This window comes from Tympanuchus pallidicinctus, unplaced genomic scaffold (genome assembly GCF_026119805.1).
Source record: "Tympanuchus pallidicinctus isolate F22 unplaced genomic scaffold, pur_lepc_1.0 scaffold23, whole genome shotgun sequence".
Taxonomy (NCBI): domain Eukaryota; kingdom Metazoa; phylum Chordata; class Aves; order Galliformes; family Phasianidae; genus Tympanuchus; species Tympanuchus pallidicinctus.
In genome coordinates, this window is record NW_026294740.1 from 10883220 (window position 1) to 10910763 (window position 27544).

At 48.1% G+C, this 27544-nt stretch overlaps 1 protein-coding gene and 1 pseudogene across 1 annotated transcript; both read left to right on the forward strand.

Moving 5' to 3' along the window:
- Window positions 1–659: 659 nt before the first annotated feature.
- LOC128083238 (ras GTPase-activating-like protein IQGAP1) lies at window positions 660–12288 on the forward strand (annotated as a pseudogene).
- A 2-nt stretch (window positions 12289–12290) lies between these two features.
- Window positions 12291–27198, forward strand: LOC128083239 (rho GTPase-activating protein 32-like). Its single transcript, XM_052688277.1, has 16 exons — window positions 12291–12730; window positions 13563–13729; window positions 18293–18399; window positions 20126–20211; window positions 20882–20959; window positions 21266–21388; window positions 21968–22045; window positions 22836–22917; window positions 23621–23764; window positions 24337–24439; window positions 24704–24836; window positions 25362–25444; window positions 25798–25905; window positions 26274–26419; window positions 26883–27087; window positions 27183–27198. Exons 1-16 carry the CDS (start codon window positions 12596–12598, stop codon window positions 27196–27198), a joined length of 1794 nt encoding a protein of 597 aa, XP_052544237.1. The 5' UTR covers window positions 12291–12595.
- The last annotated feature ends 346 nt before the right edge of the window (window positions 27199–27544 follow it).

The window sequence follows — 27544 nt, forward strand, 5'->3', positions numbered from 1 at the left end:
AACTGGAGCACAGGAAGTTCTGCACCAAAATGCAAAGGATCTTCTTCACAGCGAGGATGATGGAGCGCTGGAACAGGCTGCCCAGGGAGGCTGTGGCTTCTCCTTGTCTGGAGATATTCCAGACCCTCCTGGACACCCACCTGCGCAGCCTGCTGTAGGGAGTCCATTTTGCAGGGAGCTTGGACTCAATGATCACTGGGGGTCCCCTGCAACCCCAATTCTGTGGTTCTGTAATTTTACTCCTTGCTTCTTGCAGCGATGCAGTGTTTCAGAAGAGAGAAAAAGCACAGCGGGCATCAACTGGATTTCTGTGGTTGGTAAAGCTGTGCTGAGAAGTGGGCTGGCTGCTGCCCAGAAGCTTTCAGTGTTTAATTCTGGCTGTACAATAGCCATTAGTTCAATTTAGAACACATGAAAAGAAAGCTGATAGGGATCTGGTTACAGGTGGTTGAAATGACAAGAGGGAGATGGTGCAGGTGTGGGAACTAGGAGGTTGCCTTCCAAGTGCCTTCCTGGTTCTCCGTGCTGCTTGGTGTTTATTTACCCATTTGTGCTGTGTTCAAGTGCAAGCACTGTAGGGTGTAGAGAACACTGTAGAATGCCTGGTGCTGCCCCGACCAGTCATAGATACTGGAAGGAAAAGTTGTGATGAACTACCGATGGAAAACATGGACAGTTTTGAGGCTTCTTCTTGGCAGAAGTTGTTGAGACAGTCCTCTGATAATCAGACAACAGGTAAACTGGTTTAAAGATGAGTCTTACTTTAAAGAGGGCCTTGTGTAGTCTGGTTGTTTACAGTAATGCAGGACTAGTTGGGTAAATAACTGATTGGAAAACCTATAAGGGAATGAGGTTGTTTTTTTTAGGTTAGGTTCTTACTATTGAATGCAGTACAAGTGCTTGCATGACTGGGAGCCCAACTGTCTGCCGCCGTTGTTGTTATGCTGCCTCTTTGATGTGCTGCCTCTTCAAACTGCTGGGGCTGGCAGCAGCGAGCAGAACTAATGCAGCAATTAGAATGGGTGATGCAGAGAAGACTGTGGCAGAAATGATGAAGCCAGAGGCCCAGCTAGCAGAGGTTTATGCATTTGCTGCCGATCTTTATCCCAAGGAGCTGGCCGCCTTGCAGCAACAAAGCCATGATGTCAGTGATGCCTTCTGATGTCTGTGAATTGATACGGATCACCAAATCTGCCTTGTCTGTTCCACTAAATGTGCCTGTCTTGAGTGTTGGTAGAACTGCCTTGATGCTTAGTCTGTTCTGACGGGATGCTTCATCTTGAAGTCTTGAGCTACTCGGCACTGTGAGATTCTGTTTGAATCTCTTGGTGCTCTAGCAGTAGTTTTGCAGAGCAAGTGTAATTGATCTGTATTCCCCTTTGTATGCAGGGTAACCTCAGCCATGCAGAATTATCTGTTGCTGTAGAGGTGCTCTCTTCTGTGGCTGTGATGATCAGGGCTTTGGGTTCAGGGGATGTGAGTGCAGTATGGAGACAACTGAGCAATGCTGTCCCAGGGCTGACAAACACTGAGGATGAGAACTGTCAGAGGTGAGTGTTTTGAAGGTTCCTGTCCGTCTTTGATATTGCTTACATTCCTGAGAGGTTCGGTTTTCTTTTCTTCCCCTTACACTTCAGGTTCTTTCCCTGCTTACTCCAATATTAATTTATTCTCTCTCGGTTCTTGCACCTTGTCTTTGCCTTCCCCATTTCTTACTAATCTGTTCTGAGTGCCGTCTCTCAGACCTTTATCAAGGTTTCACAACAAAGCTATGTTGTGGCCCTACGAGGTTCTCAATTGCACCAGGCCAGCTCCTGCCCTGTGTTTTTTGTCTGAAAGTGTCACGTGGTGTTTCAGTGCTTTTCTTGATTGCTTTGCATCCACCTTGCTCACGGTCTTTTGCCTTTTTCCTATTCCTTCTTTCTTTCGTATATGTCAGTTTTAACCCTTGTGTTATTTCTTCCATTTTGTGTTTAGTTCTCATTGCTGTCTTGTGTGTTCCCTGGCCAGTTTTTCATGACGTGATACTTGCTGGTTTTGATTTTTGTTCTTTGACAGATGTGTGGATGATGTGATGAAGCTGAAAGCTCAGATGCGTGCAGAAGAAAATGAGTTTATCACGTGGAATGATATCCAGTCATGTGTGGATGGTGCGCACTTAGCTGTGCATGAAGAGCATGAAAGTAAGTTTTGCTTGATTAGTGCTAGACTGATCCTAGATCATAAGGTGTGCTAAAAGTAGGTGCATGCCAATGAACAATCTTGTTGCTGGATTCATATAGCCTGAGATAGTTGCCTTTTGCCACTGCTTCTTGTGGAGCTGAGTTGCCCTGAAAAGGCTATCACCTAGAGAGGCTTAAACGTGATGTCAGAGCCTGGAATCTTGACTGCCTTGCTTCCTGGCTCTCCACATAGACACGGGCTTCCTGTGTGGCTTCAGTTCCTCTGATCACGTGACCCAAACAAGTGCACGCCATGTGCATGCGTGCACCAAAGCTCTAGTTTTGCAGCCTTGTATTTGTGAGGCATCACAGCAGAAGCGTGGAAGTTCATGTAGTCCAGCTCCTCGTTTCTTGTAACACTCCTGTAACCCCTGAAACCATAGAGACAACAGAGAACCCAAACCATCAACCATAAATTGCAGAGAATTTTATAATGACATCAGTTGACGTCGTATGGCATAGTTTTGGTAGGAACCTTTTGAATTCTTTCACCTGTTAGTGTTTCATAGAATCATAGAATGGCCTGGGTTGAACAGGACCGTAGTGATCGTCTAGTTTCAGCCCCCCTGCTGTGTGCAGGTCGCCAACCACCGGACCAAGCTGCCCAGAGCCACATCCAGCATGGCCTCGAGTGCCTCCACGGATGGGGCATCCACAGCCTCATTGGGCAACCTGTTCCAGTGCAAATGTGTTCAGTTTCTTGTGTGCCCCTGTGCATGGATACTTCTTATGTAGTGTCTGAGGAAGTCCTGAAGCCATAGCCACATGTACCTTTCTACTGTCCTGAAACTTGGTTTCAAAGTCAAGAATGCTTTCTAATGAGGAGCTGTAACATATTGTTGTTTCACGGCGTAGTCTTTTTCTGCCCCTGTTGGCTAATTAATCAAGGATAATGACTGCTTGTCCTCTGTGCCCTTTCCTGAGTCAAAAGTTGCTATGTGTGTTTTCCTTCGTTCTTCATGAGATGGAGTAGTGTCAACCGTAGTGTGTGTGTTTTTGTAAGAAAGGTCTTTTTTTTCCTACTTTCCCCCAGTGCTCATGGGGAGAGCAGCATGCCTAAAGGTGTGCATACTGTGTATGTGCATACTGTGTATGTGCACACTGTAGGAGGAAGCAAGCAGTCTGTACCGTAGTCTGCCCAGGTGACGGGGAGTTGTCAGATGAAGGACAGAAAAAAGGAAGGCATTCTCTGGGCTAAGATAATACTGAGAGGGAAATGCAAGTGGTGCTGAGACAAAACATGCTGTTACGGCCTAGACATCACTGTGCAAAGATACTCCGAACACACCTGGGTGCTTTCCTGTGCAACCTACATTAGTATGTGTATATGTGAATATGTAAAATGTACACAGAGCTGATTTTTGCTAGACATCATTTAGAGATGATGACAAGTGATGTGGAAGAATAAGGACAATTCAGAATGACATGAATACGTTTCACCGCGTTCTTGAAAGCCACGGTTAGAAAACAATTCAATGGCCCCGCTTCACAGAAAAAGTGCAATGGTGTGCGTTTAAAAAACAGAGTGCAGGACAGAAAGAATTCTCATGGTAGTCTTGGTCCACTACCAGCTGTAACTTTGAATAACGTGTGAAAGGAAGGCTTTCTGTAGATCTTCATTCTGTTCTTGAAGTATGCCTCTGTGCACTGGTGTAGGTAACAAGTTTTGTGGAATCACGGGACATCCCAAGTTGGGAGGGACTCACGAGGATCATGGAGTCCAAGTCCTGGCTCCGCTCTGGACCGCCTAAAAATCAGACCGTCTGTCTGAGAGCATTGTCCCAATGCTTCTTGAGCTCTGGCAAGCTCATTGCTGTGACCGCTGCCCTGGGGGAGGCAGTTCCAGTGCGGGACCACTGGAAACAGAAATCCAACTCAGATCTCCCCTGTCACATCTCCGGGCTGTTCCCTTGGCTTCTGTTGTTGTTGGCCAGGGAGCGATCAGTGCCTGCCCCTCTGCTGCCCCTGGTCGGGTAGCTGTAGAGCACCACGAAGTTTCCGCTCAGTCTCTTCTCTGGACTGAGGACTTCAGCTGCTCTTCGTATGTGTTCCCCTCTGGACCCTACGCCATCTTTGTAGCCATCCTTTGGACACTTTCTAATAGTTTTATGTCCTTTTCCTACTGGGGTGACCCAAACTGTACACTGTACTCAGGATGAGGCCACAACAATGCAGAGTAGGGTGGGACAGTCCCCTTCTCTTGACCTGCTAGTAGTGCTGTGCTTGATGCACTCCAGAATACCGTTGGCCCTCCTGGCTACGTGGGAACACTGTTGACTCGTATTCAACTTACTGTCAACCAGGACCCTCCAATCTCTTTCATCGTGGCTGCTCTCCAGCATCTCCCCCCTTAGTCTGTGTGTATAGCCAGCGTTGCCCTTTCCCAGGTGCAGAATCTGTCACTTGCTCGTACTCAATTTCTTGCAGTTGGTGATTGCTCAGCTCTCTAATTTCTCAGAATCTCTATGCAAGGCCTCTTCACCCTCCACAGATTCAGCAGTTGCTCCCAGTTTAGTGTTGTCAGTCAGCTTGCTCGTAACACCTTCTAGTCCTACATCCAAGTCTTTATGAAAGCATTCAAGAAAGCTGGCCCTAAAATAGAGCCCTGGGGAACCCCTGGAGTGACTGACTGCCAGAGTGATGTGACCTCGTTTACTGTGGCTTTTTGGGCCTGACCCATCAGCCACTCATTCACCCACTGCATTGTATTGTTGTCTAGTCGTATGTTGGATGTTTTGTCCAGGATTCTGTGAGAAACGGTGCTGAAAAGTTGACTGAAATCCAAAAAGCCCTCAACGGGCTTTTCTAGGTGAAATACAGAGGTGACCTTGTCATTAAAGAAAGCATAGTTAGTTAAATGGTCCTTGACATGGTGCTTTTTCACAGCAGTCGTACGGTCTTCTTAGCAATCCTGGTTCCTGTGGTGTCCCTAGCGTGTATTGTTCCTTAATCTTTGCTCTGTCCAAATGCAGTGCCTGCTATAAAACGTTCCACTCTGTGATTCTCCTACTGCGTGCAGAAGAAAAAGCTGCAGTCTTTGGGTGTTTTAACCCAAGTTGTATCCACTCTGAGCTCCTCGCTTTCTTCTGAAGGATCTTTGTTGTAAACTCTCCAACTGTGATTTGAACTGTTCTTCTTTCAGCAAGCAATAATTGAATATTCAATATACGTTGCATCGCACGATCTCTGGGTGTCCATTCCAACCCAGATTACTTTGTGATTTGCTGTAGGTTTGGCATGTGTGACTCAGGCTTTGTTCACATTTAGCTAACTGTAAGCTATCTATTTATGTCTGTTTTCAGTTAGTTGAGCTGTAGTCCTCGCTGTCCCTGGCAGCACCCACTGTTATCTGTTGTAATACAGCTCCTAGTACATGCATCCAATAAATCCTGGTATTTCAGAAGTGAAGGCAGTGTATTTTTGAATGGCGTTCTGTGCAAAGCTATAGCTTGGTGTGAAGAGCCTGATTCTGAAGGATTCTTGCAAGCTTGTAACTTACTAGCCCTGGCCATTGAGGTTTTGATAATTCCCTTCTAGTGGATTTGAGCTACGTGTTGAAGAACTCATTCATGTGTCCATTCATGTGGTCTCCTCGAGGGATCTTTTTTCTCCTTTTTCCTTTATTTATTACTGTGTCCAAAAACGTGTGGCTTCTTGAAGGTGGAGAAGTGGTCTTGCTTTCTTTGCTAGTAGAAAATGATTGCTATTAAGATGTTGCTATTCTCAGCGGGTATTTGGTTTAGCACTAACAGCACTTTTCTTCCAAAGCACAGTTTCGTGATGATGGTAAAGGATTGGATAAGGATTGGATCTTGTATTTCTTCTTCTATCCCTTTCTCTGTAGGAGTTTTGGCTGTTGGGCTTATCAGCGAGGCGCTGGATGAAGGAGACACCAGAAAAACTCTGCAAGCCTTACAGATTCCTGCAGCAAACCTGGAGGGTGTAACCCCACAGGTAGGTCAGCATTATCAGGGCACACTGCTTCGGGCTGAGAGAGAGAAAGCACAGGTGGGTGTAGTTAAAAGTACCTGTCAAGAAGCCTTTGCATCTGTGTACTGAGGGCATTCCTGATGTTGGGAGAAAAGCTGGGAAACAGATCTGGAAATGAAAGGGTGAACGCTGCATGCTATCAGCTGATGTTACCTGGCCAGTTTGGATCTGTCTGTATGAAGGAAAGAGAGATGCAGGCATAACACGTGAATCTTTGTGAACTACAGAGATGGGCTTCAAGATATGAACTGCTGGAGATGGATTGCTCTAGCTAATCGTACGTCCAGAGTGGCAGACGTACCTTCTTTTTGGAGATATGAGGAGATGTGTTCAGTGTCATTTGTTTTTATAAGAAGGCAGTGTTTATCCTAATAGCTGTGAATTTCCAAATGCAAGTCTCGTTCAGTCTCCTTTTCTTAGTGCTATTTGTTAAATGTATCCATAGGTGTAGTTACATAAAGCAAAAATGAGGTTTGAGAAATAGGAAAAAAAACTTGTTAGGTGATGAATTTGTTCAGAAGGAGGGGAAAATAGAAAACAAAATATATGCTTCTAGCAAGATGTGTATGAATGCCTGTCACTCGCTAGGTGACACTGCAGATGCTATGCATTTTGTGCATGGTGGTTGTCTGTTGTGGTAGCCCAGGACTTCTCCTGACTTAGATGGAGTTGCCTCTTTGTGTAACTGGTCTGTATGTACAGGTGAAAATGGAGAGAGGAAGAATGATCTCACCTTACTGGCTTAGGAAGGAAGATGAAACGCTGTATGGGTGGTGTTTGGTTGCCCTGCCTCGGGCAGGGGGTTGGAGATTCGTGATCCTTGAGGTCCCTTCCAGCCCTGTGATTCTGTGGTGTACATGCTACTGTTAAAAGTAGAGGATGTTCATGTGCACAGTTGTGGTGCATCTTAGCTTTCATTTGTGTTGTACTGTTGCCTGAATTCTATGAAGTATTTCTCAAAGTACTTTTTATTTTTTTTGCACTAAGTGCAGATAACAACACAAATCAGTGCAGTTGGCAGGTGGACTGTGCCAAAGAACATTTGGTCAAAAGCAGGATTAAAGTCTGTTTCTTTGAGCCTGAATAAGATGTTCAGATACCCTTCTACCTCTGTGTGTGCGAACAGACATTTGCTCAGTGCTGAAAATTTGCTCAGTATCTCGTGTTTACTGCTTCGGTGAGATACCTGTGGTTGATTTTGTACTGTGTTTGCAACAGAGTTCTGGAGTAGCCCTGGGTTAGCTCTTTCCTCATCTTGTTCTTGTTGATAACCTGTTCTGTGTTCAGGTTGCTATTCTTGCTAGGAACGGTGCAGTCACTGGAAAGGTGCTTTTTGAGTCAGTTGTCTGCTGTAGCAGGGCTCTGCAAGAAGAAGCTGCCTGGACTACAGCTGTTGTCAGAGTACAGCTGAGTGAATGGAGAAAAGGTTGTAGAGAAATACTGTTGATAAATCAGCACCATGGTAGGACTAAGAGCACAAAGAAAAGTGCTGTCAGACACTGTGCCATACACAGATGCACACTGTACTGAAAAGATTGTTGTACACCAAGTTGTCTTTTTTTAATCAGTATTTTTGTGCATAACTACAGGAAGGTATTTGTGTACACTGGCACAGTGCCTTGCTCTCTTAAGTCTGTTGTGAGCCACTGAGCTCCTGACTGCGCAGGTAACCTGCCTCCTCCTGTTGTTGAAGTTTCCTTAGGCATTCTGGCCGTGAATGCAGCAGTCGGTCACGGAGATACCAGCCCTACCCTGAGTGCCTTGTGCTCACCAGATGTGGGGCTGTACGGAGTCGCTGCAGAGTGTGCAGAGACATACCAGCGAGAGTTGGCAGAAGTCGAAAGGAGAAAAGTGGCCACAGGTGAACCCCAATAGCTACCAGCTAGTGCAGTAAATTCGAGATGATTGCCTGTAGAATGGAAAGCAGAGGGGGAGCAATGTGAGGAGCAGTCTTGCGTTCTGGGTATCTTGTTAGAATCTCATGTTATAGGAAATTGAGGCTGCCTTGTAAACTGAAGTCTTTGTTAACGGAAAGAAAAAAAAGGTAGGAAGGAAATGAAAAAGGTAGCAGTGAAATATTCCCCACTTGTAGAATATATTGTGCTTAGGTAGTTCTTGCGGTGGTTCATTGGAATCTGCGGCCTTCCTTCTATTGCTTGGAGGAAGGGCCCTCTCCATGCATTTCCTTCCTGTAGTATTTGTATGTGAGGAAGATAGACACGTGTTTGCTTTCAACATAGCAGCATTTCTGCTTTCAGGAGGCAGTGGCAGTGAACGGGTGAAACACTGGGTGAGAGGAGGCTGTCATCATTATCATAACGTGAGGACCAGAGAGGGAGGATGGGATGAGCCGACGGAATTTGTGCAGAATGACACACAGCTGTCACGGGAGGAGATGCAGGTAAAGTACGTGCTCTTTTCCTCTGAAGTTGAAGGTGCCCCTATTTCAGGCCTTATTGCAACTTTCAGAAGTAATGTTTCCCCACAGTAGTAAAGTTAGCAAGCTTTGTATCTTATTTCACTGCTCGCTGTCTACTTTGCACGTCAGCACCTCTCTGTCCTATTGTGGAGAATGTGCACACCTTGATCACCAGAACAAGACGGTGGTGCTGCTGCTCACCGAAAAGCAACTTGTAAGTTTCTCTTGAGCAGAATACAGAAGCCGCTGTGTAACATGTCATTTTTGCATCTCCCTTTTCTCTTCCTGGCTCTTCTTCCTACCATAACACTAATCTAGAGCACTGTATCTGGAGTCGCGGCAGCATACGAGCGAGAGCAGTTGTGGCTGGCCAAAGAGAACCTGATGGTGAAGCTTCAGGCTTGTTGTCGAGGCTGTCTTGTCTGTCAGGAATTCAACTCCAGAATGAGGTTTTTGAAGAAGAGAAATAGTGAAGGTAGCAAGTGCTATGTTTTTTTTTTTTGTTTGTTTGTTTATTTGTTTTGTTAACATTTTTGGTAGCAATATTTGTGGAGAAGACTTTTATCTGCCCTGCTTTGGGATTCTTTCCTATAGATTCAGTCACTGGCCAGGATGTATCAAGGCAGAAGGCGTTACAGAGATCACCTGCAATATTTCAGAGACCACATAAGAGATTGTGAAATGAATTCAGTGTCGGACACTTTTTTTTTTTTTTTTTTTACTCTGCCCTTAACAAGTTTAAGTGGCTGGGTTTTTTTTTCCAATCTAGATAAATGACGTTATAAAAATTCAAGCCTTTATCCGAGGAAACAAAGGGTGAGAAGACTACAAAACCCTCAGTAAGTGTGGCCAAAAGAATAAAGCTAATATGCTTTGAATCTCTATTTGCAGAAAAATACTGTTAGTGAGATCTGCAACAGGAAGAGAGCTATGAAAATCAGTTGGGGTGAAGTGGTGCAAAGAGTAGATAGGTAGGCAGGTAGGTGGCTGAAGGAAAAATTCCCTCTGGCTGAGGGAGTGGAATGTGCTGTCAGCAAGTTTGCTGATGACACAAAACTGGGCAGAGTGGCTGACACAGCAAAAGGCTGTGCTGCCTTCCAGCGAGACCTGGAGAGTTGGGTGGGGAGAAACGGAATGAGAAAGAACAAGGGCAGGTGTGGAGTCTTGCATCTGGGCAAGAGCAACCTGAGTACCAGTATAGGTTGGGGGCTGAGCTGTTGGAGAGCAGCGTAGGAGAAAGGGATCGGGGGATCCTGGTGGGCGGTAGGAGCAGCATGAGCCAGCACTGTGCTCTCGTGGCCAAGAGGGCATCGTGGGGTGTATGAGAAAGAGTACGGATAGGAGGTGGAGAGGTGCTCTTTCCCCTCTACTCTGCCCTGATGAGTGGAGCATCTCCCTGTGAGGAAAGGCTGAGAAAGCTGGGTCTCTTTAGCTTGGAGGAGACTGAGGGGTGACCTCGTTGATGTTTATAAATGTGTGAATAGTGAGCGTGAGGAGGATGAAGGCAAGCTCTTCTCAGTGACATCCAGTGATAGGACAAGGGGCAATGTGTGCAAGCTGGAGCATAGGAGGTCCCACATAAATAAGAGGAAAAACTTCTTCACGGCAAGGGTAACAGAACACTGGGATGGGCTGCCCAAAGAGGTTGTGGGATCTCCTGTGGAGACATTCAGCAGCTACCTGGACATGTTCCTGTGTGCCCTAATCTAGGTGATCCTGCCCCAGCAGGGGGATTGGACGAGGTGATCTTTGGAGGTCCCTTCCAATTCCTGACATTCTGTGATTCTGTGCAAACTTGGTTCACGGTAGTACTTTTGCTGCTGGGAAATAGGAGCGCTGATCTTTGGGGTAAGTTCAGCAAGGTGGACTCCCCTAAGCTGATACTGACTTCATCCTATAGCGTTGACTTCTGTCCTGATTTATTCCATGCCAGAAGTTCCGGATGCTGTCAGGAGTTATTCAAGCCCATTGGTGTTAATTTGATCCTGGACTGGCTGCTGCTTGACATGCTGTCTGCACAGAGGTAACGCATGCATTAATTTGTTTCCTGTCCTCTGCTGTTTTGTCTCTTGTTTTTAGTTAATGCTGAAAACCCACCTACGGCTGTGGTTGGGAAATTGGTTCACTTGCTCGATCGGACCCAGATTTTCAGGAGGAGCTGGAGCTAATGAAACTGTGTGAGGAAGCTGTGACCTTGATCCGATCTAATCAACAGCTTGAAAATGACCTCAGTCTCATGGACCTCAAGATTGGACTGCTAGTGAAGAACAGAATGACACTGCAGGTAGGAAATGCAGTGCTGGGAGACTAGGAGAGTGAATTGAGGCCAATGGCAGTTAGCATGAGGACCTTCTGAGCCTGGATCTCACTTACTCAGATGCAGTGGGAAATATTTCCCCCAGAGTTACAGGTTTTCCTCCCAGTAAGTTCCTAACTGTTCCACTTATTACTATGTATCCCTAGAAAGAGAACTGCAGCAGAAACATCAAGGCTTCAAGTGTTTTAAAAACAAAGCACCAGAAAAAAACCCACTCGGGACCAAGGGAAAGCAATAGATGGAATGCTTGAAGGCTCTGAGAAGTGTTTGTCTCTTCACTTGTGGTTACGTGAGTCATGGACTTGCACACCTCAATTTCTTCTCACGTTTTGTGTGCTGTATCAGAAGGGGGAGGTGATTTTGGAGCAGGAAATGTGCTCAGGCTGCTTGGTGTTGGTTGGCTGATGGAAGCCCCCTCTGTCACTTTGCTGACGATTGATTGCACACAAGAACAACGTTGCTGATACAGCGGTGCCTTTTTTTAACTCAAGCTGAAGTTACAGTCACCTTTTCCTTTGGTCCTGAATAGCGTGGCGCTAGGCTTGACCTTGTGTAAAATCTGAACCATGGCAGCAGTAAAGTTCAGTTCCAAAGGAGGCTCCAGCTCTTGGGCTGATGCTGGCAGCAAAAAGTATCATCGTTATCAGAGCGGTGGAGGCAGGGAGTCAGCAAAATGGAAACAGGGCTTGGGGCTTCAAGCACAGTTGAGAAAGAAAGGCATTTTCAAGCATCTTCAGAACGCTACCAGCTGTGACAGTAGTCCCTGCTCAAAGCAATTAGTCCTTGTAGGTTCTCAACCAATTCTGGAATGTGGGGACAAGACAGAAATCGCTGCTACAACAGATAATGTTTCACTTCATGATCTCCTGATGTACCTTGACTGCCTTATCCACACAAAAGGAAGTGCTATCGTGCAGCTTTTTCCCATATTGCGTGTTATTTAAATGTGGAATCTGTCCCTCTGTGTTCTTTGCAGGATGTTGTTTCTCATAGCAAAAATCTTAGCAAGGAGAACAAGGAACAGCTCTCTGACGTGATGACGCTGAACGAGCAAAAGGGAGGTTTGAAAGCTTTGAGCAAAGAGGAGAGGGAAAAGCTGGAAGCCTATCAGCATCTTTTCTACTTGAGGTATGCAGCTTTTCATTCACTGCTCTTGTCGTAGATGCTTACGTGTATTGGAACAGTCTGTGCTTATGCTCTGCAGTGTTGAGGCGCTGTCTGTCTTTGTGGTGTTGGCTTTTGTGGACACGTGCTGTATGGGAACTGCTGAGTCATGGCCTGAACCTCTGATTGATCACCTGAGGCGAGCAGTGAGTCAGGCAGAGGAGCACAGGTGAAGGCAGTGCAGCTGTGCTGCTGGAAGGGGTGCAGCCAGGCTACAGCCCTCCTAGACCTGTTTAAGAGCTGGCTACCAGTGGGGAAGGATCTCGTCTGGAGATCTGCTCTGCTGGAGTTTTGTAAGTGAGCCCAGGATAGGGGTAAGCCTTCTATTTATTCTCCTTTTGTTAGCTTAGTCTGCTTTGTCAAACTCTCTTGTTTATTTCATAATGACAACATCTTAATAGTCATTGATTATACACGTGCACTAAGTACTTTTTCTTCTTGTTTTAGACTACTCCAACGTACTTGGCCAAGCTGCTTTTGCAGATGCCTCAAAACAAACCCACAGAGTTCATGGATTCAGCCATCTTCACGCTGCATAACTACGCATCCAGTCAGAGAGAGGAATCTCTGCTGTTGCGGCTGTTGCAAACAGCATTGCAGGAAGAGATCAAGTACGTTGTAGCGTAGGACACAGCCTTGCTGTTGCCTGAGTTTGGGCCGCTGCTAAAATTGCAGCTGTTGTTGTGTGATGTCCCGTGCTCATTAGCTGATAATGCTGAACTGTCCCTGCCTTCTGCTCATGCTGTTTCACGTCAGTCCTTTCTGTAACCTGGAAGGAGGAGGAATTACCTTTGTTCTTTAGGATTAAAGCCATTTTTCTTTAGCCAATGCTTTCTTGCTCAGGGAGGCACTATTTTTGATCTGCTGCAGCGCTTTCCTAAGATTCATTCCCATCTAAGTTCTCTGCTGTCTAGTAAGAAGGACTTGGAGCAGACTGCGAGCTTGGGCTTTACAGGCCAGAGTGAAGCTGACGCGAAGGTCACTGTTTTCCAAAACTGATGAGGAGGCTGAAAATCAGATGCTGTCTGGTTTGGGTTTTTTACTGGCTGTCAGGCTTAAGGATTCTGGCTGTCTGTCGGCATAATGGAGTTGATTGGCACTTAGGAGTTTGGTGTTTATGACTTCTGGCTGATACGGAGCTTCACAACTTGCTAGGAATAGCAAATACATGTAATGTTGGAGGCAGTCATGCCTTTTTTGATGCTTTTAAGTATGAGGATGGTATGTGCCCTCCAACAGGTAACGCCTAAAAGGTTTGTTTAATTATTATTATCTTTTCTTGGAGTAGTAGTTCAGGAAAGTGCATGTCTATGCTTTATTCTCTGCTGCTGGATTTCCCATAGCGGCATGCTGTGAATGGCTTTTGTTGCTGATTGCTTACTTGTTGAAATACTGAAAGAAAATAGTTGTGCCTGTGTAGAACTCCCTTTGTTTCCTCTGTATTTTTGAGATGCGCTCTTTCAACCGTGGTGCCCGTGGTCAGAACGCACTGAGGCAGATCTTGGCCCCAGTTGTGAAGGAAATAATTGAGGACGAATCGCTCAACGTCAGAACGGATCCAGTGGATATTTACAAGTGCTGGGTGAACCAGATGGGATCTCAGAATGGTGAGGCCGGGTATGGAAGCTGTTGCTACTGTTTTTTTCTGAAAGTTGCTCAGCTGCTTTGCATTGCTCTGTTAATCGTTCCAAACCATCCCTGGATTCATTGCATGCATCTGTCCAATGGATACCAGCTTTTTTCCATCAGCTCGAGATGGCTTTCTTCTGAAAGGTATAAAGATCATCTTGTGACAGGGGTGTTGAGCCTATTAGAAGTGAATCTCATGAAGAGATAGGCCAAGAAAAGCCCCAAAGCATTTCTTCTGTGTTAACTCATAGATACAGATACCGTAGCTCTTACTCTACCAAGCCAATCTCTGCCCACAACTCGGGCAGGCTGCCCAAGGAGGCTGTGGATGCCCCATCCCTGGAGGCGTTCAAGGCCTGGCTGGATGTGGCTCTGGGCAGCCTGGGCTGCTGGTTGGTGAACCTGCACGCAGCGGGGGGTTGGAACGAGATGAGCATTGTGGTCCTTGTCAACACAGGCCGTGTTCATAGAATCACAGCATGCAGCTGTTCCTGTCTGCCCATGAGAAGGTTTCATCCACCTGGTCATCCTGGTTGGTTGGCCTGTAGATCCCCCGCTACGTCATCTGTCCCTGTCCTCCCTTTAATCTGTGTCTATAAAGTCTTGATGGGCTCCCATCCGTCCCCAGTCAGAGTTCTGTGTTTCTTCCAGTGCTTGATGTTCACCAGATTTTGAGGGTTCTGTTGTTGGTTGTATTTGTTTTGTTTTTAAGGCACTTCAAGGGAAGTGGTGGAAAAGCAATGCTATGAAGTAAAAGACAACTGTCCCAGCGCAGCACGCTGCGTGAGTTACTATCTTAACACTGCAATGTGCAGCTTGTGTTTTCACTGATTTATTTGCGACCTGAGGTACTACTGCGTATCGCAGGTGACCTTCTTGACTCTAGAGAGCGTGTCTGCATGTGGTACAGAAAGATACAGTTCAGAGTTAGCTGGGCCTGTTCTCACAGCGACTGCTGCAGGGACAGCAGAGGACGTGAGAAGTCCTTTGCTCTTTCAGTGCTAGAATTCTAACGAAAGTGAACGTGCAGCTCTTTGCAGCCAGGTGAGCGTGGATCTGTTTGTGTGTCAAGCCAAAAATTCTGCCTGGCACTGACAAAAGTATATTAGGCTGAGGAGTGCTCACCTTCACATCTGACTTTTCCAAATAGCAAGTTGCCGTACGATGTTGCACCTGAACAAGCTCTTAATCACGGTGAGGTGAGGACGCACCTGGATGCCTCAATCCGAGATGTGAAGGCAGTGACAGACAAGTTCCTGTCTGCCATCGTTGTTCAGCTGACCAAATCCCGTAAGTCTGGTGTGTCACCGCGTTATCCTGCAGCAGTTAATAGTGGGTTCATCCGTGAGGAATTCTCACTTGCCTTTTATTTCCTTCGAAGTTACGGGATGCGTTTCATCGCCAAGGTACTGAAAGACTCCCGGCATGACAAGTTTCCTGATGCTGGCGAGGATGAGCTTCTGAAGGTAAGGAGCTGAGCAGCTCTGTGAATCATTGTCTGCCACGCTGACTGCAGCAGATGCATCTCAGTGTTGTTTGTTGGCTGTACGTGTGCAGAGAAGTTTCAAAGCTGCAGTTTAAGTAGACAGGCTATTTGTTGTTATTGCTGGATACATGTTTGTCAAAGGAGACATAATACAGCGTTCAGAAGAAGTCACCCTATTGCTTTTCCTTTTGCTTTTAATATCTTGGGCATTGTGCCCCCTAGGTTTCTTGGCTTTGGGATGCTCTTGCTGCTGAATGGTGCACCTTGGTTTTGCTGGTGTTATCTGAGTCAGTTGCTCTTTTTTTAAAGAGCCAGTGCCAAGTTGAAAAGGCCCGTGTGCAGAATTCTACTCTTCTCACTTCCCTTACAATATTCTAGGGCATTACAGTAGCTGCAACAAAGTATATGGTGTCATTTTTCATGAGGTGTGGGCAGTTTTGTGTTGTACATTTCCGTACTTTAGAGAACGAAAAGGATGTTAGTAGTAAATGCTTCCAAATGAGCACAGCATTGTGGCTTTCATTGGGATTGTCCTGGCGTTTGTTATTTTGAAGGTCTTTCTGTCTGTGAGTGCTCTTCTTCTTAATAAAACAAAGAGTGGCTTTGACATTACTTGCCCCAGTCTCTTTAAGCTTTTCTGTCTCTGCTTCATTACGAAGTAATTCCCAATCTGAATGCCGTTTTCTTCTCTCTTCTGGTTCCGTGCTTTCCCGTTCTGAGGCATCGATTCTTTCTGTGCAGGTGAATTCATTTTTTCCATCTGTAAATGTAGGTGGAAAGCTGCAGTTTTTATTAATCCTTGTGGAAACAATGTCACGGCCCATGCCGCACTCTGAACTGCAGCTGCGTGCGGTGACTGCCTGTAGATGCATTAGGGCCTAAAACTACTCCTACAGTGTACTGTTCTTGTCTTCCTACTACATGTTTTACTATTATCATTATGATTTCTCTCACAAATGTGTTTCTTATGACTGGTAGTGAACAGTTTTGTCTGTTGTGACCATGTGCCGTCACCTGGGATAGTAGAGCAAGAGCTGAAACCGCTGTCAAAACCATGACCTCTCTGAAAGCAGTTAATTTCTGGGGCAGCTTAGCAATGGCGAAGCTTCTTCTTTCTGTTTTTGCCATTTCTTCACACCTCTGATCTCTTCTGTGCATTCAAATCGCACGTGAAGCAGGAGAAGCCCAGATTCTGTGACTTGGTTCTGCGCAGATTGATGTGAAACTCCAGGAAATACTGAAGCATGTGGCGTGGGAACTTTTGCTGCATGTCAGCGTGCTGGGCCAATGCCTTTTTGTTGTGGGAATTACTGCAGGCAAATGTCCAATACGGGTTAGAAGTAGATGGATGAGCACGTGGATAACGGGCTGTCTTTATCTTTGGGGCCTCGGCGTTCATTGCTGCTCACTTAGCTGGTGAATTGGACTTCTTTTGAAATGTCAAATACCGCTCATCTTCGGTACTTCTGAGTTTCTTACTTCTGGATTAAATGCACAGTTGTGCATTTATTTAGTGTATGTATCTATGTGACAGTGTGAAACTAAGATTCTTTGGGACAGCATGTGCTTATTAATGGCAGCGCAGTAGACCCTGCATCTGGAACGGGGCCCACAGCTCACAGGAAAGTAATTGGTCAGAACTCACTCGGAGTAGTGTCAGTAAAAGTCAGTGGAGGTCTGTGCCATTGGTTTTCCACGTGTTTTTTTCTCTCCTCAACTTGTCCTAGATTGTTGGCAACTTACTCTATCACCGCTACGTGAATCCGGCCATGGTGGCACCGGATGCATTTGACCTAATGGATCTTTCAGCTGGAGGGCAGCTGACTGCAGATCAATGAAGAAATCTTGGCTCTGTTGCAAAGATGCTGCAGCATGCTGCGTCCAGCAAGATGCTCATGGGAGACGGTGCACATCTGAGCATCGTGAAGGAATACTTGTCACAGTCATCCCAGAAATTCAGGTAGAAGACTTGAGCTGATTGTGTTGAGGAGTTTGTCAGAGGACAGTGTTGCAAACAAAGAGGAGTGGTGAATTTTAAATGTAATAAATTCCATCTCTGTCAAAAAGGAAGTCTGTTGAAAATGAGAGATTGCCCTTTGGGCTTCCACAATCATTGATCATAATGACATATAAAATACGTAGCTGGAATTGACAAACTAGATATAGTATATTAATGAGCTGGTCCAAACAATTGGCTTTGCCATACAAGCCTCCAGAGTAAAGGCTGTTTTTCTATGTGTTTATTATGATATTCTGGCCATTGAAAACTAGAGTGTGCATGCGTTCTTTCCTATATGCACCCTAGTTCTCTGTATGCAAACTAGATGGCACTTTGGATTAAAGCAGGCTGGAATTTAGTTGTTTGTATAATCAAGTAACTTTTGAATGAAGAGCTTCTTTATATCTTTCATCTTTTGTAAGAAAGAAAACTGGAAATGGCTGGGAGTGAGGATTATTCTTGCAGCTGAGACAGAAGGATGGGTGCACAAGGTCATTCGGTCCATGGACTTGTCCTGCAGATGCTTACAGTGAGCGAATGCCGACATGGCCAGTACCAATAACTGAATCTTCTAGATGGCTTTTGATGTGATAAGCTATAGCTTGTCCAATTGCAGTATGCTTGGGAACCATGGTTTGAAGAAGAACAGCTGCTGGTATGCTGATTACCTTTTTCTCCTTTTTCTTTTCTTTTTTTTTTTTTTAAGACTCTTTTTTCACAAGGTTGCTTGTGAGGTTCCTGAATTGCAGTATAAATTCAATATTGATGAATATTTTGGCTTCCTTCCTTGTCTGTCCCTTCTGCAGAGCTTATAGCCATCAATCTCAACGCGCCAGTCATGGGAGCAGTCCCACCATGTTTCAGTAACAGCAGCTAGATCGTAGTTAGCCTGGTGCACAATGGCTTCCAGTTCCTCCTGCTTGTTGCTCATGCTGCGTGCATTGGTATAGGTGCACTTGAGCCGAGTCATTTGCCTGACTCCCAGCTCTAAAATCGTTCCCCCAGGCTCTTCTCTTGTGAGGCCTGTACTGTCCCCTTCCCCCGTCATAATTAGTTGATTGCACAGGAAGAAAAGCTTGATGTCTGTGCCAAGGGAGACGTACACCGCACTTGCGCTGCCTGGACGATGTGGAAACTGGAAATTGTGGGGTGTGCTGAAGCATGCCCTCTCAGGTCAGTCTAAGCATCCATAGAGTAGACCTGTCTAGCAAAACAGGGAATAGACAGTTAAACCCATTCTGTTGGGAAATACTCTCTCCTTCTAAGTACCTTTAGAACGTGAGTTTCTTCAGTTAATTACTCAACTCATTTGCTTTTCCTGAATGATCCTAAGTTCTTTTCTCAGGCGACATCTGCACTCTGCTCAGTCCAAGGAGAAATCCCTGCCCGCAGATGCAATGACACAGCATGGCTCACCACCTCATTTTTCATTGCTTACTCTTATGGTAGCTGCCATCCATGTCCACCCTGCATATTCTTAGAGCTCTTCTGGAGTCCATGGGGCAGACTTATGGTTGAACTAAAGGGAATTTTTTCATATTGCTCTAGCTCCAGATGATTATCCCTAGTATCATTATATTAAAAAAAAAAAAAGGCGTTTTGAAGTAGTGCGATATATCTTCTGTGCCTCAGAATGTGGCACGTGTGGCATGAGAGAGTTGTGAGGCCACGAGGACTGCCCAGACAGCATGAGAACTGTAAGAGCAGAGAGCTATAGGTGATGCAGCGCTATTGGTGCCACCCGCAGGAAGCGGTAGCTGGAACAAAATATGGCCAGAAGAGTGATCAGATTGCGTTTGGTAAGGAACTATTTCATTGGTTGTAGAACTTTGACAAAATGTATATTCAGGATGATGATCAGCATGCCAGGTGCTGGGACCATGCCGAAAGAGAAATGGTCTGAAAACGTCGGTGCAATTTGCAATATATCCCCTTCCACAAAGCCCTCAGATCCATGCTGCAACTGCATCCAAAGCAACCCAGAGCCCTGTGCTTGTTGTACCCGGAGCTGTCGGTGCCAGGAGTTGCCGCTGTGTTTGCAAGGACGTTGTGTCAGCAGTGTGTCGTCAGTGGGGTTGTTTGATGGCAATGAAACCGCTGAATGGTGTACCTCAAGACTGAGAAAGAAGATGGTAGTGGTGACTGTGTGTCTAGGTATAGATAGCTTGATACAGATCGATAGGACTGCAGTGTGGATTGTACATAGGCCCTGCGCTGCGAGGTACGCTGTTGGGAAGCAATGTCCATCTGCCCGAGGCAGGAAGGCCCTGCAGAGGGACGGCCTGAGGCCAGCCGTACGAGGCTGCACAGGAGCAAGCGCTGGGTCCTGCGCTGTGGTCATGACAACCGCATGGCAGCTTGTGCAGGATTGGGCTGAGGTAGAATTCCAACCGCCCGCTGATTCTAGAATGTTGGGTGTTGGAATCTTCTGGTCCTGTGACATGGTCTTGCCTCCCCACCCTGTCGTCATGGCGGAGCAGCCTGGTGGCCCTTAGTGATGTCACAAGAGGCTGGAATGAGGGGAGGAGCAGTGCGTGCTGCGTCCCTTCATTGGAGCGCTTGAGCTCTGCGTGAGTAGCTCGCTTGTTGCCCTTGTGCAGCGACTGAGTGCCTTCATTTTCACCCCTTGTGTCTTGTGCAGCATCTTGTAGGTAAGCTGAGACAGCGTGGGATGGACGGGTGGGCAGTGAGCTGTTGAAAACTGCTGTCTGGTGGAGCTCCTAGCAGCTCACACTGCTTACTCTTGTCCGTCAGACGTAACTTTCAGCCAGTACCTGCATTCCCAAGCGATCCACAAAGATGGCATTTGTCCCATGGCTTTTCCCTTGTCATCTTTGCTGCATTGTGGAAGCTCACAGACCTGTTCCTTCTCTCTCCTCTACCCGCTCCCTTGGTGCAGCTTTCGCTCGTGGAAGCACAGAGCAAAGTGACAAGAAACAGCTGCGAGTTCAAGGAATTGTCTACCTTGTTCTGATCTCCTGCCAGGTACGTGCCACGCTTTGTCCCCCCACGTGGTTGACCAGCACTGTGTCGCACCATGTTTGGTAACACAGCCTCACCCAGCTTTGATGGGACACTGGTCCCGTGTGGGTTTTTTCCCTTCCCCTGCAGCTCGGTCCTGTGGAGGATGCTGTGTGTGGTGCTGTGACCAGCTGGTCTGAAGGAAAGCAATCCCTTAGGCAAAGAGTCCTAGGCCCAGTTTGTGCCGAGCTGCACAGTGTGACCCAAGGTCACAAGCACGCATGCCTGGGCTGTGTGAGTGTGCGCGGCAGCTGTAGGGAGCACAGCAGAGATGCAAGCAGAGGAAATCCTTGATGTGCGGGGCTGCAGCAGGTGCCGGTGGTGAGGCTGGTGGGAGCCGTGGCCGGGGAGCAGATGCACCTGCAGCAATGATTCCTCTCACTGCCCTGCTGCTGCGCTGTCAGAGCGCCCTGGGCGAATGCATCTGCTGCTTTGTGCCAGTCCCCATCTGCTAGCAGAGGGACAGCCGCTTGGTCAAATGCTGCCTAATGGGCTGTCCCATTTGAACGGAGTGGACAGAGTGGTTGCTTCTAGAGCACCTGCCTGTGCCAGAGGATAGCCAAGGGTAGTTCTCCAGTAGTCTCTCAATACTGTGGTGTGTGAAGAGAGAAAATATGAGCGTGTTTCTCTTCAGTTCCAGCTTGTCGTGCCTGCTGTGATGGGCGTCGCGTGCAGCGAGATCAGCTGTGGGCCTGACATCGCACGGATGGAGGTAGAGTACGGAGCTCTGATTGGTCTTTGTTCCCTGACTTGAGCCAGCAGAGTGAGCTGCAGATGTGCTCTCCTGCTTTTCAAGAGAGAGCGAATCCTTGCGGCTCTATCAGTGTCACTGAAAAGCTGCCTTCAAGGCTTTCTTTCCTTGCTGCGGGCATGTTCTTAGCCTTGCCGTTCCTTCTTGTGTGCCCATGATAAGGATGGAGTGCACTTCCTGCAGCTTTCTCTGCTGACATGCTCCTCAGCCTGAAATCCTCCTCGTTTGCCCTCAGCTCCTCACCATGGCCTGTGCTCTCTGTTTCAGGCTGAGAACAACGGGAAGCCCCGGCTGGTCCGTGAGGAGTCATCTCTTAATATCCCAGCTATTGCTGCTGCCCACGTTATTAAGAGATACGTTGCCCAGGCACCGGGTGAACTCTCCTTGGAGGTAAGCAGTTAAGGGCGTTCCTTGTTGTCCTGTACAGAAGAGTATAACATGTGAAGCTATCAGGAATATTCTCAGACACCTTCAGAGTGTTTGGTGTGGTGAAGCCCAGCAGATGCGGTTCCAGGTTAGACTTGCACTGGGTTGGATGCAGGGAGGAGTTCAGCCATCTCTAAACTATGGCTCTATTTTGCATTTGGATCTTGTGATCCAAGAGCTACTGCCCAGTGTGGTAGCCTGGTCTCTGAGCAATGGCAGAGCAGTGTATGGAGTGTGCAGATCTGTTCAGGCTCTGTTTGGCTGACTTATGCCTGCGGTTTAATTGGAGCTCTCCCTTTGGCAAAGAGCCTGCTGCTTTTGAGAACCATTTCATACTGAACAGCTGAATTCCGTATGTTGTGTATTGTAGTGACTCTTCTACTTCCACGTTCAGTTGTACGACTGCAAATGCCTGAAGAGCTGCACTGGTGCAATCGCTCTCTAGCTTGACGATATTGGGCAGTGCAGAAGAATGCAGTCATTTGAGCTGCGCTTTCCTCCCAGCTGTGCTGTAGCTGGGATTGACGTTGCAATCTCTTGCAGGTGGGAGACCTCGTGTGCATCATCGAGATGCCGCCTCAGGAGCTGAGCCCCCGCTGGAGAGGCAAGCACGGCTTTCAGGTAGGCCCAAGCTTCAGACGTGAGAGCGCAACTTCGGTCGAGGCAGGAATCTCAGCTTAGAGCTGCCCTGCCTGCACAGCGTGGCTCCACATGGAAAATGGTTTCCTTGTGCTGGTGTCAGAGGACTTTCCCTTTTGCCGTGGGCTTGGGCCAGAGCTGAAAGTTGGTCTTTGTAGGAAACTGCCTCCTCAGTTAACTTAGAAAGAAGAGCCCTCACAGCGTGCATCAGGTCACGGCCACTGAACCGCACCTTTGGAAATGCAGCAGCTAGGACACGTGTTTCAGTGTCTCTGAGCACTTGTGCTTGCACCCATGCAGAAGGGGAAGTCGGTGTCTTTTAGGAAGTCGCTGCCTGTCAGCTGAGATGAGGCAGGGTAACAGAGCCTCTGCGTGCTTGCTGCTGCTGCTGGCTGCAGAAGGCTGGGTAGCTCAGAGCTGGGGATGGCAGCTGCATCTCAGTCAGCAAGCAGAAATTTCATAGGCTGTGCTAACTCAGATCTAGCTGCATCAATCTATCATAATATATAGCTTCTGTATGAAGTCTTTCCCTTCGGGCACGCTTGAGATTTAGGGGTGCATAGCATACTTGTCCTTTCCCCGCTCCATACACAGTTTTATGGATATTTGCCTGCCAATTTGGAATAATTATTAATTTTAAGCAGGCCATTTTTTGGTTGGATTGTCTTACGGAGCATCCGGCAGGCACGTGATGAGGAAAATGTGATGTTTGAACAGTTCAGGCCTGAGAAACGCTGCCTTCAGAATCGCACCTCTCTTCTTCTTGTTACAGGTTGGATTTTTCCCTGGTGAGTGTGTGGAGCTCATTAACGGAAAAATCCCGGAGTCTCTCATCAATTCAGTGCCAAAGCCAGGTACGATGATACATTTGATGGTGCAGGGAAGCTAAATGGAGTCTTTTTTGGGTGTGTTCCATGTTTAATACCTCCCTTATCCTTCCCCCCTTATCCTCTGTGCTGATGATCCTTCATGCATAGCACGGGGCGTATGGCTGGTGTTTTGTAGGCAGTGAGAATGAGGGAAGGCCAAGGCAGTTCTCCTGCAAGTCCGTACGAGGCTGAGAACAGCCAGCGTCCCTGGTGGACAGATAGAGGTCTGGTTGTGCTAGTGACACGCTTGATCAGAACGTGGCTTTTCAAGAGGGTCCTTAATGCCCAGGTTGAGCAAGCTAAGCAAGAGGAGTGCATTCAACTCCATCAGAACGTGCAGAGATTTGGCCCAGTCCTGCTGTGTTTATGACTGGAGTTGGGGATATCCTAGAATCCTTGTAGAATGGCTTGGCATGGAAGGCAGCTCGAGGATCATCAAGCTCCAAGCCCCCTGCCTCAAGCTGGGCTGCCAACCAAGCTCCATGTTTAATGTGGGACTGGACCAGGCTGCCCAGGGCCCCATCCAGTCTGGCCTTGGACTTCTCCAGGGTTGGGGAAAATCCATTTTGGTACGCACTTGCTCATCATGTTCTTCCCGTTTTGAGGTGCTCTGTAGAATGTGTTGTGCTCGGCCTCGTCCAACGGAGCCAAACCTGAGATGAACTGGTTTCTTCCTTTTGTTGTGCAGTGCCAAAGAAGCGCGGCAAGCTCCTCACCTTCCTTCGTTCCGTGGTGAAGGCCCGCCCAAAGCAACGGAAAGAGCAGGAGGTGGAGAAGGAGAGGGTGTTTGGCCGTGACCTGGGAGAGCATCTTCTGCACTCTGGTCGTGATGGTAAGGGACAGCCCATTCCTGAGAGCTTCCCTGTTTCAGAACCTAACGATGAAAGGGAGATGGTATCTAGATAGGTGCAGGTTGATACCAGTGGAGAAACGGGGAATGGGAGTTGAGGACTGAAAGATCAACTGAGGAGGTGATGGCTGCAAGGGAAATGCTCCTAAGGGACAAACGCATTTGCATTTGCTTAAAGCAAAGCCTGTGAGCCAATCCCCTGGTAGCCTGAAAAGAAAGGAAGCCTTTTGCCTCAGTTTCCCAGCTCCTTGCAGGCGTGAGATTTTCCACCTCCATTCCCGTGGGAGCTGTGATGGGACTTGCAATGTCTGTGGCTTCCCCGGAATTACTTTCTCCAGGCTGATTCCTAGGTCCTGGCATTTCTGGAATGCAAGGCACACATCTGTGTCCAGTTTCCTCAGCAGCTCCTGCAGAGGCGTCTCTGACAGCTGTCCCCTTCAAGGAAGAACTGAGCAGTAGCCTGGCTGGGCTTAGTGGATGGGATGTGACGGGAGCGCAGCCTGAGGCAGGACTTGACTAAGGAGCTCCAGTAACCGCCGGCACGTGTTCTTTAGTCCCCCAGGTCCTCCAGAGCTGCGCCGAGTTCATCGAGCAGCATGGCGTGGTGCAGGGGATATACCGCCTGTCCGGCGTGGCGTCCAACGTCCAGAGACTGCGGTAAGAGTGCTGCGACTGACAGACACAGCTGCCAGCAGGGGCACGTGCCCTGTTGCGGGCGTTCAGAGGCCTGCGGGCAATGCCTTAGCACAGAGAAAAGGTCTCCTTTGGGAACATCCCATCCAGCACGGCTGACGTGGTGCTGGTGGCCGAGTGTTTGTGTTCTCCTGTACATCAGGAAGCCCTTCTGATTCTTGATTGCATTGGGTGTGGCTTTTGACTTGCTTTCCTCTTTCTCAACCGCTTTCGTGTCCTTCTCTGCAGCCAGGAATTTGAGTCTGAGCAGGTTCCTGAGCTAACCGTCCGCGACGTTCACAGCGCGAGCTCCCTCTGCAAAATGTACTTCAGGGAGCTCCCGACCCCCCTGCTGACCGACCAGCTGTACGACAAGTTCTCGGTAAGCACGAGGCAACGCCTTTCCTTTCCCTCTTCCCTGGGCCTCTTGGGAGATGGCTGCAGCAGTGCCCCAGCTCTGAGGCCCTTCTTCTGTTAGCCCCATGGGGTTTACTCGCATGTCTTTGCCACATCCCGCATCGTGCTGATGCCACTTCTGGTGGCCCCAGGAGGTGGTTATTTCCATATTCACAGTGCTTTGCGAGAATTCCTGTGTTGTTTGTTTGTTTGTTTTTTGCTATTCCCCAGCTATTTCTGGAACAGGAAGGGGATTAATAGCCAAGCGTACTTGGAGATGAATGCCCCCTGCGAGGAGCTGAGCTGCCCAACCAGGCTGTAAACCGGCCCGGTGCTTGGACTCCTTGGCCGTGGTGGCACCAGCTGCGTGCCGCTATGTTTGCCAGATGCCTCTGGGGAGGCCTAAAATCTTTCTCAGTGCTGACCAGCAGCGCGCTGTGCCCATGGTTCCCGACCCTGCGGCAGGTATCTCGCCTGATTTGTGTCTCAATCCCTTTCTGCCCTTTTCCAGGATGCTGTTGGTGCCACTACGGAGGAGGAGCGGCTGGTCAGAATGCGGGACACCATCCAGCAGCTGCCCGCTCCTCACTACAGGTCAGTGCTGCCCTCAGCCTGCTGAGCTCAGCCCTGCTGCACTTCAGAGGGCAATGGTGCGATTCCAGGCTTTGTCTCACGCGAGCAACGGGATGCCTGGGTATGCTGAAACACTGCATGGGGTTAATTTGTGGGGTCACTTCCTGGGCACAGGGGCACGCTTGGTGCAGCTGATGGCTGTGGCTGTGCTGTGCTGGCGCTGGGTGCTGCAGAGTGGCCCTTGGTCAAGTTGGGTCTACTTCATCTTCAGCATCAGTAGCAGTAATAACAACTAGTGTGAATTGAGGTTTGCTTTGTGAGTCGCAGCACGGCATGCTGGCTGGTGCTGAACATTTGCCTCTCTTGTTTCCCAGGACCCTGGCGTATCTGATGAGACACTTGGCCAGTCTGTCTGCAAACAGCTCTGTCACCAACATGCACGCTAAGAACTTAGCCATTGTGTGGGCTCCAAACCTCCTAAGGTAAACTTCTTTTTCCGTTTCAACAGAACGCTTACATCTGTTCTCTGGTAGAATAAAGCAATCCCCCCTTCTTCTGCACCACATGTGCTCTTCTCCTGTAAAATGTGCAGTGAGTGGCTGACAGCAGAGCAGGAGCCTGGACTGTTCTCCAACCCCGCGTGGGCACAATTTCTAGCTGAGCATTGCTGCTCTCTTGTTTAGATGGGACTGGTGTGTCCTTGATCAGACAGGAGGACTTTTTCAGTGGTATCACTGATTGCCTACTGCGGAAGTCTCCGGAGCCCAGTTTGACAGCTTTGGGCTGCAACAGTTCAGACCCGGGGAAGCGATCTTGGATAAATGACTTCTAAAACCTGCCTTTTCTACAGATCACAGCAGAGTGAGTCTGCCTGCGCCAGCGGGAGAGCTGCCTGCACGGAACTGCAGACGCAGTCGGCAGTGGTGGAATTCATCATCGACCACACAGACGTCCTCTTCTGCTCCACGTCTGGACCTGACATTGCAGATGGAGCAGGTGAGTGTCTTCCTCCATTAGCTTCATCTTGTTCAGACACCTGGATCAAATGCAGGCCTTCTCCAAGTCCTTTGAAATCCTCATTTACTATCGAGGGAACAGCAGACTTCTGGGCTTAGATTGGAATCTGGCGTCCAGTTGCTGGATGCTGAGAGTGTGCAAGCCCAAACGTGACAAGGAGAAATCTGGTGAAGCTTGGTGAAAGTGTGGCAGCGAAGCTTTCTCAGTTCCCTGCCCCCATTTTCTAGGGTTTTTGTTTGCCTGTTTCGATACAGGGAGCTGCTCCAAATTATGACTGCGTCCTTTGCCATAGACACACCTCTGAGCACATGGTTGTTTTGAGCTGCTCTTCTTGCAGCGGCTCGGATAAGCAAGTCTGAGAGAAACACAGCAGCTCCCGGACCTGCGATGGCTGTGCTGCCGCTTTCTGATCCTGGCTCTCACCTGTGGTTTTCCCTTCCAGGGCGCAGTTCTCTCTCAGGGCCCCAGTCTGTGCAGGCATCTTCTCCTGACACAGAGCTGCTCAGCCTGGAGGAGGCGCAGGCACGGAGGCGAGGCCACAGCAGCTCTCCTGTCACTGTGACACAGAGCAGGGACATAGAGGTGGAAGAAGGCCCCAAAGCTGTACGGGGCAAATTCCACACCATCATCGACTTTCCATCTGAAAGGTAAAGAGGACTTCCTTTTCCAGTACCTTCTCATCATTGTTTGGGTGGGTTTTTGTGGTTTCTTTTTGTGTTGTTTCCCCCCCCATTATTTCTAGTGCCAAAGCTTGCTGAAACTCAGTTAAATTGATGGTGCCTGAAGTGTTGCAGTGAATCTCCACTCCCTTTGCACTGTGCGACTAAACTCACATTCAGCTGCCCGCCGGGCTGAGTTTAGCCACACAAGGCTGGCATTCCCTCCTTGCTGGGCAGGCAGTCACGAGCTGCATGAAGCCACGCTGACGTCTGTCCTGGCCTGTGCTGGCTGTACCTGGAAACGTTGGGGTTTTCTGGACTTCAGGGCCACGTGCCTGAATCCAATTCCGATTCTCCTGGAAGCAGAGCTGTTGGTCAGACCTGCTGGCACGAGAAACTAGACATGGCAGTGAGATGGGGCTGGTGAGCTGTCAGAGTCAGAGAT

Excerpts from the sequence above, each read along its gene's own strand:
- LOC128083239 (XM_052688277.1), top strand. The coding sequence starts at position 12,596 with ATGCCTCAAAACAAACCCACAGAGTTCATGGATTCAGCCATCTTCACG. Across the intron at positions 20,212-20,881 it reads TTGTTCTGATCTCCTGCCAG|TTCCAGCTTGTCGTGCCTGC; the intron begins GTACGTGCCACG and ends GTTTCTCTTCAG. Across the intron at positions 24,440-24,703 it reads TCCAACGTCCAGAGACTGCG|CCAGGAATTTGAGTCTGAGC; the intron begins GTAAGAGTGCTG and ends CCTTCTCTGCAG.